The 15,953-nt window shown below is 48.8% G+C and overlaps 1 protein-coding gene across 4 annotated transcripts in view; it reads right to left on the reverse strand.

The window, feature by feature from the left end:
• Positions 1–1,296: 1,296 nt before the first annotated feature.
• LOC113202397 (hepatic leukemia factor) overlaps positions 1,297–15,953 on the reverse strand; it is a 55,038-nt gene continuing 40,381 nt past the window's right edge. For 2 of the 4 annotated variants that reach the window (XM_052266158.1, XM_026416598.2), the window contains exons 2-8: positions 7,011–7,147; positions 5,750–5,938; positions 5,415–5,601; positions 5,234–5,337; positions 5,014–5,067; positions 4,530–4,667; positions 1,297–4,457 (exon numbers count right to left, since the gene is read on the reverse strand). In XM_052266158.1, coding sequence (XP_052122118.1) covers positions 4,368–4,457; positions 4,530–4,667; positions 5,014–5,067; positions 5,234–5,337; positions 5,415–5,601; positions 5,750–5,938; positions 7,011–7,147 — 899 coding nt within the window. In that variant the 3' untranslated portion in view covers positions 1,297–4,367. Of the gene's footprint in view, positions 4,458–4,529; positions 4,668–5,013; positions 5,068–5,233; positions 5,338–5,414; positions 5,602–5,749; positions 5,939–7,010; positions 7,148–12,692; positions 12,729–15,953 lie in introns of all 4 variants that reach the window. The other 2 variants (XM_026416597.2, XM_026416599.2) reach the window with 2 other exon arrangements.

Consider the following 15,953-nt stretch of genomic DNA (forward strand, 5'->3'; position numbering starts at 1 on the left):
CGTTTCGAAAGACACGCAGTTTACCGCTATAGAGATAGGAACTGCGTGTCTTTCGAAACGCGCGGCTGAACTGCGTGTCTTTCGAAACGGGCGGCTGAACTGCGTGCCCTTCGAAACGCGCGGATGAGCTGCGTGCTTTTTAGTCTAAGGTATCGTGTTCTTAGTTTTTTAGTTGGAACTGTAAAGCTTAAAGATTTTTTACCTTGAACTTAAGGTATTTAGTTTTGCGGGTAAAACTGCCATCTTTTATAGAAACTGCAAATTTCGGGCATACTTTTGTCTTCTTTACTCTGGAAACCCAAGTGTATGCATGTATGTGTTGGTAAGCAAAGCGGTACTCCTCGACTCGCTTGCCCAGCAACACAACCAGCTGTAAGGCCAGATGGGTTGCCTACCCGCTCGGCGCTAACCTCACACAGCTCGTGAGTCGTAGTTTGTACTCGTTCTTTTCGAGGCTCTGCCCAGCCCAGCCCGACGCTAGCAGGTTTTGAAGAACGAACCCAGAACCGCGACCAATAAACAAAAACTGTGTAAAGCCCTACGCGACACCCAGTGTATACCGACGTTTTTTTTAAATTTAGCTTTATTTACTATGCTTTTAACTAATTTACGTTTGACAATAATTCAGACAGTATAGTGAAGAGACAGGAATATCAGACGGGGATGGACTGGGGGATCAGGGGTATTACCGATTGCCTACCCTAGTAACACGAAACCGTCGCACAAAGTGCTATTTTTAGACAGTCCCCTTTAGACTGTCTCTACCAGAAAGCAAAGTCCCCCTCCTCGTTTCTATTGGCCAATTATCCTGACGATAACGAAGATAAAACAGTGATGGGTTTTCGACGGTAAAAAACGACTGTCGCTGGTCTATCGGATTTCAACTTTCTAACATTATGTTATTTATTTATCGATTCCTGGTTGAATCCACATCAGCGATTCCTCGCTTTCAAAACGAAAGTTAGTCGATAAAGGTTTTCGAGGAAAAAAGACATTTTAGCGATAGAAATTTTTTTTTTCAATTTGTTTAAGGCACCGATAGTCCGTATCATTTTTTCGAATAATGTACGACAGTCGTACGACAATTCTGTGCTACTGGGGTATCCCTTACATTAGGGTGTTTCTTTTATATCGCCTGTTTTGTGATGGGCCCCATAGGAGGAAAATGGGAGGGGACGCTTTTAGGGAACCTAGTCGCCTGGGCCAGTCCCTCACTGGTATTATATCGAATTACCGGATCATGCCCTTTGCACGCACTACAGGAAGAGAAGATGGTGAAAATGAAGTATCAAAGTATTGTGTTGGAATTACTTTTATTTTATAGAGGTCACACCAAAACTGTCCAATTGAGAAAAGCACTGAAACTACGGCTGGTTTTAAGATATATTTTCAAAAGCGAAATTTCATTGCAAGCTTATAAGAACACAGAAGTTTAAAACTTTAACACATACTAAACGTTTTAAGTTATACAGAACAAATAATAAACTTCATTTCAATAAATCCTCACAAACCAATTTTATTAGATGCCCAGCATATCATGTAATTATTCTGGAAATGTTTTGCCTTCCCAGAATCTGTTAAATTCAGCTGATCCAATCCACAAAGTTTCAAACATTAGGAGAAGCTAATGAATGCTCTATCATATATTATCTGGTTACGGGATACATAATCGAATCAAAACCTCAACAATGCATCACTCTTCCACAGTAATAAAAAAAAAGTTCTCAGGGTAAACACTCTTCAACAAATCAAAACAAACAAGAAGTATCTACAAGAAACAAGCAGTATCAAATGAAATATTTACATCAAAGAATATAAAATTGTTAAGGGTAGCTTACTGGACAGAAAAGTTAAATAAACATAAAGATGAAAGAAAAACAAGACAATTCTCATCTATCACCGTGGATTGCACACTGAAACAGCACTGATACGCATGTAATATAGATCAAGCACAGAATAAGAAACATTGAGGCTTCGTAGAAAAGTGCTGAGAAATAAATATAGAAATGAAATTCATTGTGCTGAGCACCAAAATTACAATAATTACGTCTTTGTTCATAGTTTGACAGGAAAACCCCACAAAATTTCTTAAAGTAAAGAATACTACACGTGCTAGCTTTGCTGGTAACAAATTATCAGTGAAACTGAACGGTACCTACATTTCCACATCAATCTCTTCTTAGCTCAGCTGCACTACGACATGGTCTAAAAAATCATACGCTATAACAACACTTACCCTTCTTGTAAAGAGAGCAATTTTCATCATTTGCAATATGATGTTTGTACAGAATTTGCCACAGCTCTCACATGGTTTAGATATCATTTGTCACAAAATTTAATCATTCCAGACTCATCACCCGTTTGCTATTTTTATTTGTTGCAACGTTATCATCAAAATAAATAAAATAAATCTAGATATAATATACAGGATACTCTCAGAATATTCATAAATAGAAAGCAGCTGTTATACATTTTTAAAAAGTAGCACATCAAATAAAATGATTGGCCAAGACAAAGAGTTGCAACATATTGTAATGATTCGTCCTTTAAAATAAATATAAATACAGGGTCAAATTTCTTGACGATTTGTGCCAATAGCAAACTTTAGGTGCAAATGCCTATTTTGTCATCTTAAGGTGGCCGCATACCTGGGCTTCACTACACTTTACAAATGATGCTTATCTAAGTATACTTGCACTCTTCTGACAAAGGAAAGTGACGCTAAAATATGAGCGACCATCGTAAGACTGACTGGTGTTATCATCCATTAGAATCAACTAACGCGAAGTGAAGCGAGGTGAAGCTAGGTGAAGCATATAAATGCCAGCTTCACTTCATGTTAATAAATTTATGAGTTATGTTGGCACGTAAGGGCAAAGTCGGCACATGACTATCTTGTAAATTATGGACTTCTGAGCAACACGAACTGCCGTAGAGTTGATCTGAATGTCGGAAAGGGGAGTCGGGAAGTCCCTGTAGGGTAGGCAAACCTGCACGGCCACGAGGTTGTACTCGGTTGCCTTTCTTACACTGACTTTCCCTTCAGAGCGAAGCCTTTGGTCTACACCTGTCAGAAGCCAGTCAGTCCAGTCATATACGCCACTTTACAACAAAAAAACAACAGCACAATCATAGCTGCCAACTTCAATGCTCACAATTGCAAAATATTCTGAGAGCCTTCGGTTTATAATTTACAATGGAATTAATAGTAAATTGTACATCTGTAAGAAAATAGGCTTTTCAACACCTGCAACCGCGAGATCTAAGGATATTTTTATAACAAAACTACCTCTAAACACTACTATCTACCCGACCAAAAGGTTTGTAAGCTGTCCATTATGGATGTCTGCCTCCACATCAGTACACACACGCACACACACTAAGAGTAGGGTAATGGTAACCACGATGTCGCTGGTGACGTCCTTAACGGATAGGCATATCACATATTTAGTCTACAAGTATTTCATTTAAAATTCACACTTTCGTAAAAGACACTTTCATTTTTGGATATTTTGGACATACATATAATATGGATACTTAAAATGCTTGTATGTACAAGTCAGAGGTAGCACTCCAAATATATATCTACCTGTTGATTGCAAACATTCAACTTTCAGGGTAGCAGTATATTTAAGCATCAGTTGTTTGTTTACGACTACTTTCACAACTACTTAAGCGACAAGTATGAATAAAACATCACAATGCCCAAACCTCTATTCGAAGAAACGAACACAGATTCTTACAGAGAGCAATTTCATTATCGACACAAATTTTTCAACATTACCAATCAAAATCAAAATCCCCCCCCCCCCCCTTCAAGAAAAAACGAGAATAAACAACAAACAAACCATTAGAAGGTGCATATGATTCAATCTTCCCTTTTACAGACCTTTGGAAAATCATACTAATTTTAATAGTATTTGAGAATAGTCGGTAGCATATAGTTTAGTTCATTCAATTGATACAAAATCAATAGATTTTAAGATGGTGGCTTGCAGATGTCATAGAACTAATTTGGTTCACCAAAATTAACACATTAAACATTTTTGTTCAAAGGATGCGTTGACTGTAAATGAAATAACAGTGAAAGTAACTCGAACATAGACGGACAACATAAAAATACGCTAACAGCAGTCGATTCCGTCTTTATAAACCATAAAGAAATAACATTGGCTGCAATGTACTTAAAAATAACATTTGTAAATATGTACAATATAATAAGTAAAATAGCTTTCATACTAGCTACCTCTAACCTCTGTTGACTTAACATTCAATATCTTTAACCTGGAGTGCAAAAGGCTGACCGGCAGTTAGAGATTAATTTTAGCCTACCAAAGATTTCTCTTCAGATGAAACACGTTAGTGTCTCACACATCTGCTGGAAATTTTGCTACTTGATCTCGTAGTACCAAATTTTCTTTCTTCAACCGTTCAATCTCTTGTCTTAATCCCATATTCTGTAAAGTTAAAGTGTTGTTATTATTCCGCCTTTTACTTCAAATCAAGTACAACAGATGCTATCAACTTACCTCCTTCTCTAGGTATCCTGCCCGCAGGGCTATCTGGTTTTCTTTCATGCGGCGGGCATCCCTAGAACGCTTTGCTGCCATGTTATTCTTGCGTCGTCGAGCCCAGTATTTCTCATCTTTCAATCCTTCTGGGACGAACTGGGAAAAACATAAAATACAAACACAAAATGAAGTGAGGTAATTTCTTGAGGACTTTGATAAGTGTAGGTAACTTGAAATGTCTCTTCAGCAGCCGTTAATTTGTTTTCATTCAAAAACGAATTGCGTTTCTAGCAAAGTTCGTGCTTCACATCTCAAAATAAGCATCGATATTTCAAATGGGAAATTTAACATTTTTTTTAAAGAATTTACAAACGTGGGTAATGTGACTGAAAGTTTCCTACATGATGTTAACGAGGTGGGCTGATTTAATGGAATTAAGGGATTACTGACAGCGAAATATTTTTAAAGAGCCCTATTTGGCTAAATTTCTCTCCAAACTCACATTGAATGAGAGCATGTCGTCCTCTGCCAGCCCACCTTGATGCATTCCTGCGGACTAATCTCAGTGGGTTAGAATAACAAAATTCACAGAAGAACTAAATCCACAATAACACAAAGTACTACTTTGACATGTGAGACACGAACAGCGTTACGGTACTTTGAAACGTAACACTATGAAGGACATACACGCATGCGAGCACGCATGTCGCTTTTTGACTTACCTGCTTACGAGACTTTTTAATCATGGGCTGTGGTTTAAGTTCCTCGTCTGAGAATGGCCTTGTTCGAGGATCGAAATCTCGACTTGATGATGCAAATGACATTGCTAGACAGACAAATAATAACGATGTTAACATTATTCAAAATTGTGTTCATGTTGCACGTAACTTAAATAGAACCTACTCGAGTCTGCAGGTGATGGAGGGCTGAGTCCAATGGGTGTCATGGGCTCGGATGGGCTCAGGGACCTCTCCCTCTTTGTGGGGAGACGAATGGGAGTGAGAGGAGGGTCGGGCCCGACCCCGAGCAGCAGGCTGCTGTCGTGGAGACCGAGGCTCGAACTGTTGGTGTCCGGGTCTGGTGACAACGCCTGCGGGCACAAAAGAGAGGGATCGTGAAAACGCACGGCGCATGCCCTGAGTGTTGCCAGGCTTCAAATTCAACATGCTGTATCTCATGCCACCACCAGCCGACACCCAAATCCCCTTCGTGCCTCTCATCGCCCATCAGTACGTTACCTGCAGCTTGTGCAGCTGTTGCAGCTGGGGTGCCTGCTGCTGCTGTTGCTGCTGCTGCGGACTGTTGCCGGCGGCGGGGACGGGAGAGGGCAACATGTTGGTGCTGCCGATGAGGTTTGGTGCCTGCTGAGGCGCCGGTCCGTCCATTGGTATGCCATTCTCGGACAGGAACTCATCCAGGTCCACGTACTGAAAGCCAAGCAAACACACAGTTAGACTTGGCTATAGAGCCGCGGATCCGTCATGAGAAAAAGATATCGAAGACATGTAAAAGTTTTTTTTTTAATACACAACTAATAAATTACATTAATGTCCAGGAGTTGTTTAAATGGTCAAACGTTTGCGCAAAATATAATAAAAATAGAACTTCTAATCAAACATGATGAAGAACTCTAATTGGAACTCATGTTTCCACGTTGCTGAGTCTCGGGGCGCCTTTGGGGTAGGCAACCCACGGGAGCGCAGCGCATCCGTGCGCAGCAGATCAGCATCATGAGAAACACAGGGGCCCGTCCGGAGGAAAGAAGGGTAAAGAGAGGCAATTGTTTAAAACCCAACGCATGCAAAGTACGCTGTTATAGGGGCGGGTGTGCATGCAGGGTTCGAATAAAACATAAGACTTTCGTCTGTAATTAATTTTGTGAGTCGAACCCAAAAGCTTTCCTGCAGAAGCAAGCAGCAAGTGAATGTTGCCAGTCTGAGCTCAATGAGGAACCTTCGCAGTCAGTCGCTGTTTGTTTTTGTCTCTCGTTGGGCTGGAAAGATAAACGGTAGGGTCGTTGCGAAGTATGGGCGAAAATACTTGCAGAGTCCGTGGAATCCTCGTCACTTGTCGACACAGCGGTCAAATGTCATATAGTGAGCTGAAGATTTTGTAAACGGTACATTGAACTAGCGACATTACTTAAAGGACTCTTCATAGCAAGCGGTTCATCCCGTTGAGCCGTTTTAAAGGTGTACCAGGCTGTAAACAAAGTCAACAGTTTTCCAACACGTATTAATAGCTTGGGACAAACATGCTCGTCCTTCGACCATGTACGCGTTTTAAGCATTCCGTAGGCTAACATTCACTCAATAGAAAGTTTCATACACCAAAACATTGGTAATTCATTAATATTCATTAATTTAAAATTGAGCCTTTTAGGAAATTTCCAATCATTCAGTCAGTGCTATGCACTGCCATGCCATCACAGGAAAAGCATGCTGCAAGCTACTTAGATTATTAAATGCACCCGTAAACATTAGACAATAAAATGGTTACCTTAAGGTCCGCATCGTAGGGCAGAGTCTTGTCCCACAGGTTTGGCCCGAGGAAGGCAGCCTGGGCCTCCACTTGGCTCCACAGCTCGGTGTCATCCTTCTTCTGCTCGGGGCTCTCCTTACCCGCCCCCGACTTGCCTGAAACAAGAACAATTTCCCTTGGCGTCATTCAACAAAACACGGATGAACCACATCCCGCAAGACTCCCGGTCCCGTCCATTTCCACTTGGGGGATCGTCCAGAAAGTAAGTCCGTTAATCTCCTCCGGCAAATTACCAGAGCTCGGCGCCTGCGATACTCCGGGTAGGCCACCCTGCAGTGCACGCTGAAGGCAAGATGTTGCCTACCTATCAGGCGCTAAGAGACCCTTGCATTGGCGGACCTCGGCAGTTTTGTGGCGGACGTAATTTCTGGCTGATCCTTTGAGTCCCAGCTGTCGCTGTTGCGGGGAGGTATTAGTGGGGTCGGGCCGCACGCACGTTAGATATGAGACATTCAGGTAAACCTTTATTGTATAAGGCTTTGGGTCTGAGTAGTGCCGGGCCGCGGAGCGGGCGGGGCAGCGCCAGGGAGGAGACGGTCGTCTTGACCTTGGTACGAGAGGGCCACGCAGCAAGAGACGGCGCGCGCACACAGCAGGCGATTTGGCGAGGCAGTCGGAGCAAGGCGGCTGGCCGGCACACGACCTTGACCACTGCGAACGGAACGGTTCGTCCTCCTCGTCGGGCGCTACTCGTTTTCGTGACACACCAATCACACTCGTTGGGGGGAGGGCCCGCGAATCCCCTGCATGGACGCCGGCGCCACGCTGAGCCACTCGAGACACGGCAAGGATGGTAATCAGTCGGCGATCAACTGACTTAACGCAAACGCCACATTCGACGCGGTGCTGGCGGCGCGGCGCGCGCGCACTAGCGTGTTTTCAATTATTTCGGAAAGCTCGCGCCGCGCCAGGACGCTGTTGCCGGACGGGGTGAGCGGCTGCCGTGCTGTACACACCATTCGGGCACATGGAACAAGTTCCCGTGACGGGATGATCAGTGAATTCATGGCGGCAGAGGGAAACTGGTTTCTTATTTCCTTTGCTCTGCGCGACAAAGTTTACAGGGAATCGTAACGCAGCGGTCACGGCGAGTTTCCACTGTCACGGGGAGCAAGACAGGTGGTGACAACTGTACCCGTTCGTCTTTCGTCTTTCAACGCGATACACCACTTGAAAATCAGTTTCTGATTTTTCCCTTAACAACAATTTTTGAGATTGTTTTTCCAACCTGTTGCAACAGTGAGACGCAGCGCAGACACTGGAAATCGAAGTGTGCAAACGTTTCTTAAATGTCTGTTCATGAATCTTTTCACCCCCTTTGCCGGTTGCTAGCTGGCAGCAAAATATTTCATTTACGTGCAGGCGAGCGAATAGAGATTCGTACTCATGTAAAAGTACAAACTATGGTTGTAACAATGAAAATTCGTTATAACAGTGGGACTGTCCCACTGTTGTTATGAACATACTGTTAAAGTATGTCCCACTCTTGAAAGTAGTGGAGCATGCCTTACCACTGTTACAAGAGTGCCTTATCCAAAGTTGACTTTAACAAAAGTGTCAAAATTTATGATAGGTGCCGATATTCAGTAAAGCCCGTCCCTGACGAGGATGTGGTCACGTCTTCGTCAGAGCAGTTGGACTCCGTGTTCTTCCCCGTCGCCCACCACAGAGAGGCGTGGTGCCTGCGGCTGGTCGTCGCGACGCGGATAGGGCGGCAGGGCTCGGGGCGGGCGCCGCGGCGCCGCTGCGCATCCGGGCGTCGTGCCGGAGCGACTCTCCACTCCAGTGCTGCACCGCGGCGACCAAGCGATTCGGAATGAATAACCGGTTCCACGGTGACGTCAATGAAATGCCGCCTAGCCGTCTCGGTCGGGGGGCCCGCGCCTTGTCCGTACCCAGCCCATCACGCTCACTCTGCCCCACTAACCGGAAGTGCAGGAATGCGCCAAAGAATGCCCCGCGCACGCCCGCACCTCCGCGCGCACGCACTTCCACACCTCTCTATCCTCGCGGAAACGACGGGGCGCGCAGCGCACCACCTCCCACGACTAACTCCCCCCCCCCCTTTTCCCACCCGGTCTTCTCGGAAAAAAAGTATGGAAATATTTCATACGCGGCAAATTCGGACAACTTCCACTTTAAAATTTACAATTTGTATTTTACTAGTGCATGGTTATCAGTTTCTTAAGAATTTACGTAACATTTTGAGGTGCCTGCGCGTGGAGCGACTCCGAAAAGACTTTGCCCGGCTAACACTTACTAATCTACGAAACGTCGCCGTCCCAAACAGAGCGGACGAAAAACATCTCGGACGCCGGGCGGCACCGGCCGCCTGATCGCCGCGTCCGATAAGACGGCGGCAGCTCTCCCAAGCACTCAAGCGAGTCGCGGAAAACGCATCCGCGGGCAAAATGGACATGCGGCTGCATCACCTCCGCCATTAGCGTCACTTCTGCACCATAGTTGCGATTTTTTTCCCCCAATTTTTTTCCCTTCTTCCTCTTCTTCTACACGGCAGAGAGCCTGGCGTGTGGTGCGCTCCACGACGTCGATGGCACTGACGACGCACTAATGCGCCGCGCCGGCCGGTCGGACGCTGATGGCGCTGGAATAAAGAAAGTGGCTGCGCTGCGCAGCAGCCAGGCCCAAGGCCCTGCAGGTCCTGCGCAGCCACGTGCCGCGCCAGAACACCGTGGAACACCCAAGACGAACGCCACACACTACACCCGTTTGCTTTTTATTCTTCATTAACAACAGAAGAAATTTTAAGCACAAGTTTTATGCGTAATTATGTACAAATTGCATTGTATAAAAGTTATAACTTTACACGAATTGCACATAGTTACGCATGTAATTGTGCATAGCATTATCATGGCTGCTCAAAATCCTGTATGATTTGTATGCACAGCAAAATGCGAAAAAGGACTTTGTGTGCACACGTTTGTGTGGCCCAGAAGCCACCGCTTCTTCCACAATCCGTTTGGTGTCGGGGATTCGCCGCCGTGTTTACCGCCCTGAATGTCCGGCTGGGGGTTGTTGAAGGGCCCCACCGCGCCTCGCCTCGCCCCGCCTCGCCCCACCCCGCCCCGCCCCGCCCCACCACGCCCCGCCGCGCCGGTCGACCAGTGTCTCGTTGCATCACCGGTCCAGCCACAGCCGGCGGCGCCGGGCCAAGGCGTCTCGGCGGCGTGGTTCGCGAGACAAGCGACGGGGTGGAGCGGGGCGGGGAAGTCTTCACAGCAGCGGTGTTCCTCCTCCGGCGACGGCCGGGGCACTTTGAGCTGCGCGCGGCGAGAACGCCAGACCGGAAGCTGCACTCCCCGTGCGGCTGCCGCGCCAACGGAACGCCTTTAGGCGTTCCAGCCACACCACCCCGCCTCGCCCTACACTCGCCCTCTGCTGCGCGCGGCCAGCTTGTGTGCTGCTCCAGGTGGGTCCACACTACCGCCGCTAGCAGAGCAGCGTTGCCAAGTATAGTCAGTCTAGCCTCGAGCTGGGAATCCCGGGCCGGCGGTATGCACTTTGGTACAGTCCGTCTGCCGCCCAGCACAGGCCCACGCGCCGCGCCCCGCCACGGACGCAGTCTACACAGGAGCTAGGAGATGGCCGGGGGAAAAGGGGGGAGGGGGGCCCGAAATACATTTCATTCAAATCCTGCTCTTTCGGCCCCTCGTATTCTACTCAAATTTTCCGCTTCCTATGTTTATTTACCCGTTTCTGTCCCTTTATTCCCTCTTTTTTCGGGTCTATTGCGCCACCCTTTCTTATCACGTCCAATAATACTAATTAAATTTCAAATATGTTTCAAAATTTTGATTCAAGTAAAATTGTATACTTATAAAGGCTCTTGTAAAAATACAAACGCATTTGTATATGTCCGGGCTGTTCCTAAAACCATACATAACAATGATACAACTTTTTTTGTAACGAACGAATTGGAATGCGTAAATTTGCAATTTAAATTTGAAATTTTACGTTGTAAGTTCGTCACTGCAGTATGATGATGTTTCGTGGAAAATTTTTGCCGTAACTCTCACGAACATTTTTCACAATGATGTGGTGGCGGACGCGGGCGGCACTTCGACGGCCTTCCCCTTTGCGTGGGCGAGAGCCGGGCGGCAGCACGGCGTTGTGCGGAGCCAGAAAAATGTATAGTCTGTGTCGGGAGAAAGGTCTCTTCCGGAACCGAGAGCGCAGCAGCGAGCAAGAGAGGGGAAGAGAGGTGAAAGCCAAATGTGTGGGACATTTGAGTGCTCCTGTAAATCACAGAGCCATTTTGTGTGGTGCCGGGCGCGGCGACCAAGACCGGGCGCGCGCACGCCTGTCAAGATGTTGGCACGCCTGCATCCCGCCCCGCGCGTCCAACCGCCGCGCCCCTAAAGAGTTGATCCCGCCCGGACTGCGGGGGGACCATGAAGCGGTGGTGGGCATACCGGCAGCCCGCCGTGCCACGCCGCGCCGCGCCCTGGTCTCTTCCGGAGGCAGCCCGTCGCCGCCGCCGCCCGTGGACCGCAGCCAATTTCAAAATTGCCGCCGTCGCTTCATAAAATCGGACAGTCGGGTACTTGGCGCGCCGGCATTCCCCGAGCGGCACGGCAGAAAGCAGCTGCTATATGTCGCGGGTGCCAGGCGCCGGCTGTCATTTACAGTGCATTGGATGCCTTTGCTCGAAGTACACGACACACACGGCACGGCAGACAGAGTGCCATGCGGCGCGGCACACCCACACAGGAGAGTTTTTGAATCATCACGGCGAGCGGGAGCAGAGCGGAGGCGTTCCGTCCGGAGACCTGAACGCCTGGGGGGGTCGACGGAGCGATTCTTCACGCCGCCGACGCCGCCGCGACCGCCCAGCGTCGCCGTCGCGCCGTGAGATGAGCGAGCGCGGGATTTTTCAAACTCTGCGCTGCTCATCTGGACGAGGTGGCGGGAAATATGAAACCCACCGACTCGATTACATTAATATGGACGGGCGGCGAGGTCCGGTTACCCGCCGCGCTCGCTCGCCTGCCCTTTCCCACCAGCAAGCCCCCTCCTAGCCCCCTCATCACAAACTCTCCTCCGACGAGGAAGAAATGTGTTGTGGGAGAATACACGTTATTATATTGGCTCTGCGTGGCGCATGCGTGCGCTCACTACTGTGTCAGTGTGCCTGGCCGCTCGTGGCCCGCCCATCTGCCCGTCCGACCGTCCGTCTGGGGCCCGGCGGCGGGCCCGGCCGGCCGCGGCTGAAGAAAGTGCTTCCTGAAGGACTCTCCACAGCCGCTCGCTGCCCGCCCGGCCGCGCTCCATCCCTACTCCTTGTTTTTCTCTCGCGCTCGCCCGGAGCGGGGGGAGTCGGGGAAGAGAGAAGGGGGAAGGGGGCGGGTGGGGAGTGGGGGAAGATGAGACGGACGACGAAGGGGATGAGGAGGAGGAGGGTGGAGACGTGAAAAAGGAGCGAGGAGGAAGAGGAACGTGGAGCAGCATTAGACATTAGCCTACAGGCGAGGGGGTGAACTCATACCAGATGGGGGGAAAGGTAGACCAACAGCGGGGGACGTGCAAGGGCAAGGGGTTTGTCGGGGGGAAACTATATTATTATTTACAGATTTCCTCCTCCTGCTTCCTCATGCTAGACGATGGCGTGTGTTTACTCACTAGGCTTCTCGGAACCAAGCCAGGCATCTTTATTACCTGTAACAGAGAGAAATACGACATTATAACCAGGGGTTTCACCTTTGACCTTAGAAGCGAACGTTGTGTCACCGAACCCAATAACACACATCAAAAAAATGTGTTCTTAGTTTGAACAGCATGTGTTCTTATTTCTAGCTACGACAATATCAAAATTAAAATTGGAGCATCGAGCAACAGTTTGTACACGCAGTACCGTGCACGGGACGAGAACAAATCGAAAATTGGGGCAAATAAGACTCCAATTTTCCGGAGGGATTGTTTCTAAAATTGTTGGGAATTTACAAAAATCCCTTTGCATGAAGAGTGGGCGTCGTTCCCTCGCGTCTCTTTCATGCCACGCTACTCTAAACCTGGCTGACAGCTCTGGTCAGTCATGTCAGCGTCGGCTGCTGACGGCGCGCTGTTGGTTTACAGCACTAGCCTGGGTGCGGCTGGGCGGGCGGGCGAAGGCCAGCCACGAAATTGAAAGTGTGAGCCAGTGAGAGTGGAATCACGAGGAGAGGGTCCACAAGGGGTCCCGGCCGGGCGGTGGGGCCCCGGCGAGCGTGAGGGAGGGAAGGGGGCGGGGCAGGTAGAGGGAGGGGGGCAGCACGCGCCAGAGAAAGCACGCCCTCTGTGCCCCTCGCGTCCCGCACTGCATACCGCACCCCGAAGTGTCAAGTGCGCTGGCGTCTTATCTGCTGTGACGCAAGGACACAGCCGGCCACATGGTACGTTACTCTATGGGCACACGACGACACGAGGCCCTGCTGGACCGGGGTCACGCGCACCTGGGTGGAAGAAAAGGCTGTTCAGGAATTCCCTCCTCTTAAAAACTTCTGGGCAGACAGATAACATTTTATTTTTATATCATTTGGAAATAACAACCCTTGCGAATAAATCATATTCACTGCAAGTTTCAACTTCTCTTCGTAATGTTTAAAGGATTTGGAGCATTGGCAAAACAAGAAATTTGTTTGTATTACAAAATTATGAAGACAAACCGTTTGTATGCAATAGGGCTGCTCCGGCCGGATCCTTTGAACATTACAAACGCAATTTTTCGTAGTACGAGCACTGCTGTTCGTAAGGAACTAAGAGAGTGTTTTTTTAAATGTGTTTCAATCAAAATGGGCAAATCACTTACGTACTGTAACAAACACAAAGCAAACTGTAAAACACAAACACCGTCACAGCCTCTCCGTACAACACCCGGTACGTGCGTGAAGTATGAAGCGCTCTCACCGGAGGAGCCGGGGACTAGAGGGGGTAAGCAGGCCCGTGGCGCAGAGGAGCCTTGCGGGATAGCATCGCCCACACTGCAGGCGTTATGGCCTGGTCGGGGTAGGCAGGCCCGCAGCGCACAGGGGTATTGCGGGATAGCATCGTCCACACTGCAGGCGCCATGGCCTGGTCGGGGTAGGCAGGCCCGCGGCGCACAGGAGCCTTGCGGGATAGCATCGCCCAAACTGCAGGCGCCATGGCCTGGTCGGGGTAGGCAGGCCCGCGGCGCACAGGAGCCTTGCGGGATAGCATCGCCCACACTCCAGGCGTCATGGCCTGGTCGGGGTAGGCAGGCCCGCGGCGCACAGGTGCCTTGCGGGATAGCATCACCCACACATATCTGTGTAAGTTCACAACATTTGTTGTAATTTTAATTCACCAATGAGTGTGATATGCATTTGCGATAGACAATTGTTGCTTGCCGATCAATACCAAGCCGATGCAAAGTGCTTGCAAATTAGCAATTTCAAATTGTAATTTTACGACACATATCATGAAAATTTTTCCCGTAAACCTTTGACTACTTTTTACAGTTTAGCCCTGTCTAGCTTCTTGCGGCCGGTCACGGGCCTATTCTGATTTGGATAGGAAATATTCGACATCGTTGTCTTTTTCTTCTCTCCTATTGCTGACGCCAAGGGCCGAGTCATCTGCGGCCACGCCAGGCCGCGTGCCGTCGGGTTGTTCCCCCCAGTCAGTCCGGCCCGGGCCGGCATTGCACTTTTTCCGTCACCGGTTCGCCAACAAAATGACGGCGAAGGGCGCCCGGCGCGGAGCTGCAGAGCGCGGCACGGGGCCCCGTGCGGCTCGGCGGCGCGCGAGGGGTCGCCGACCCGCAGCGTCGCGCCGTCGAGAGTTGGGCCCTTGGCGCCGTCGCGCGGCTTGGAGCAGCGCGCCGTGCAGCCTTTTGGCCACACACAAAAGCTAATCATTACACGGTCTGCCTGTGGCGGCGCGGCGGGGCGGCGGGGTGCAGGCGAGATGCACACACCGATTCCAGCGAGGAGAGAGAACCGCGGAGAGAGAGGGAGTGAATTTGTTTACCTCGGTAAACACCTGTCCGTCAGGGGGCTCAGGCTAGGGTTACAATCTGGCAGTAAAATAATGCTCGTGGTGTTGACTTATCGGTAAAATAGATAAATCACCGAGCTTCAATATGAAAACAAAAAATGCCGTAGACATAATTTAAAGCAAGTTCTAAATAATACGAAAGTGTGCGTTTTTAGTGCCTCAATGTCAACATGTCAACCAATACTTAATCGTGTGATAATGGAGTCTTAATCTCACGTCGAAAATTCAAATAGGTCCGTGACAAAGTTATTAAATTTTTCTGAGCAACTTTCCAAATTCTACCATTTTTGGTAATATTACTGAACTGCAAGAGTGAGCAAAATATTGCGCGATAATGGTCGTTATATAGCCAGGGGAAGTTGAACTATCATATAGTAAGAAAACAGCAAAAGACATTCTGGTTTCTTTCCAGCAGTAAAGACTAACAATAATTATTAACGTCGTCATAGTGCCATTTTCAAAAGAGAAGGTTCGCTGTCGTTCCAGTCCCCCCCCCCCCCTCCAGACTCTAGAGCCCGAGTACAACCCCACAAAGGAGGTTCTTAAGTCAAGTAAACATTGGGTCAAGTGCACTGACCTGTTCCAAGGAAATTAATTACTTATTCAAGAACCTTCTTTTTTGGGTGTAGAGCACCTTGGATACGGACATTGCGCAGAGCTACGATAAGAGTCCCTCTGGCCCGACAGTGTCCGACGGGTAGAGCTACATAAAAGCTTCACAGGCAGAGCTACGGGTAGAGCCACGGGCAGAGCCACGGGCAGAGCCACGGGCAGAGCCACGGGCAGAGCCACGGGCAGAGCCACGGGCAGAGCCACAGGCAGAGCCACAGGCAGAGCCACAGGCAGAGCCACAGGCAGAGCCACAGGCAGAGCCACAGGCAGAGCCAC

This window comes from Frankliniella occidentalis, unplaced genomic scaffold, assembly GCF_000697945.3.
Source record: "Frankliniella occidentalis isolate FOCC.00 unplaced genomic scaffold, Focc_3.1 Scaffold36, whole genome shotgun sequence".
In the NCBI taxonomy this organism is placed as follows: Eukaryota; Metazoa; Arthropoda; class Insecta; order Thysanoptera; family Thripidae; genus Frankliniella; species Frankliniella occidentalis.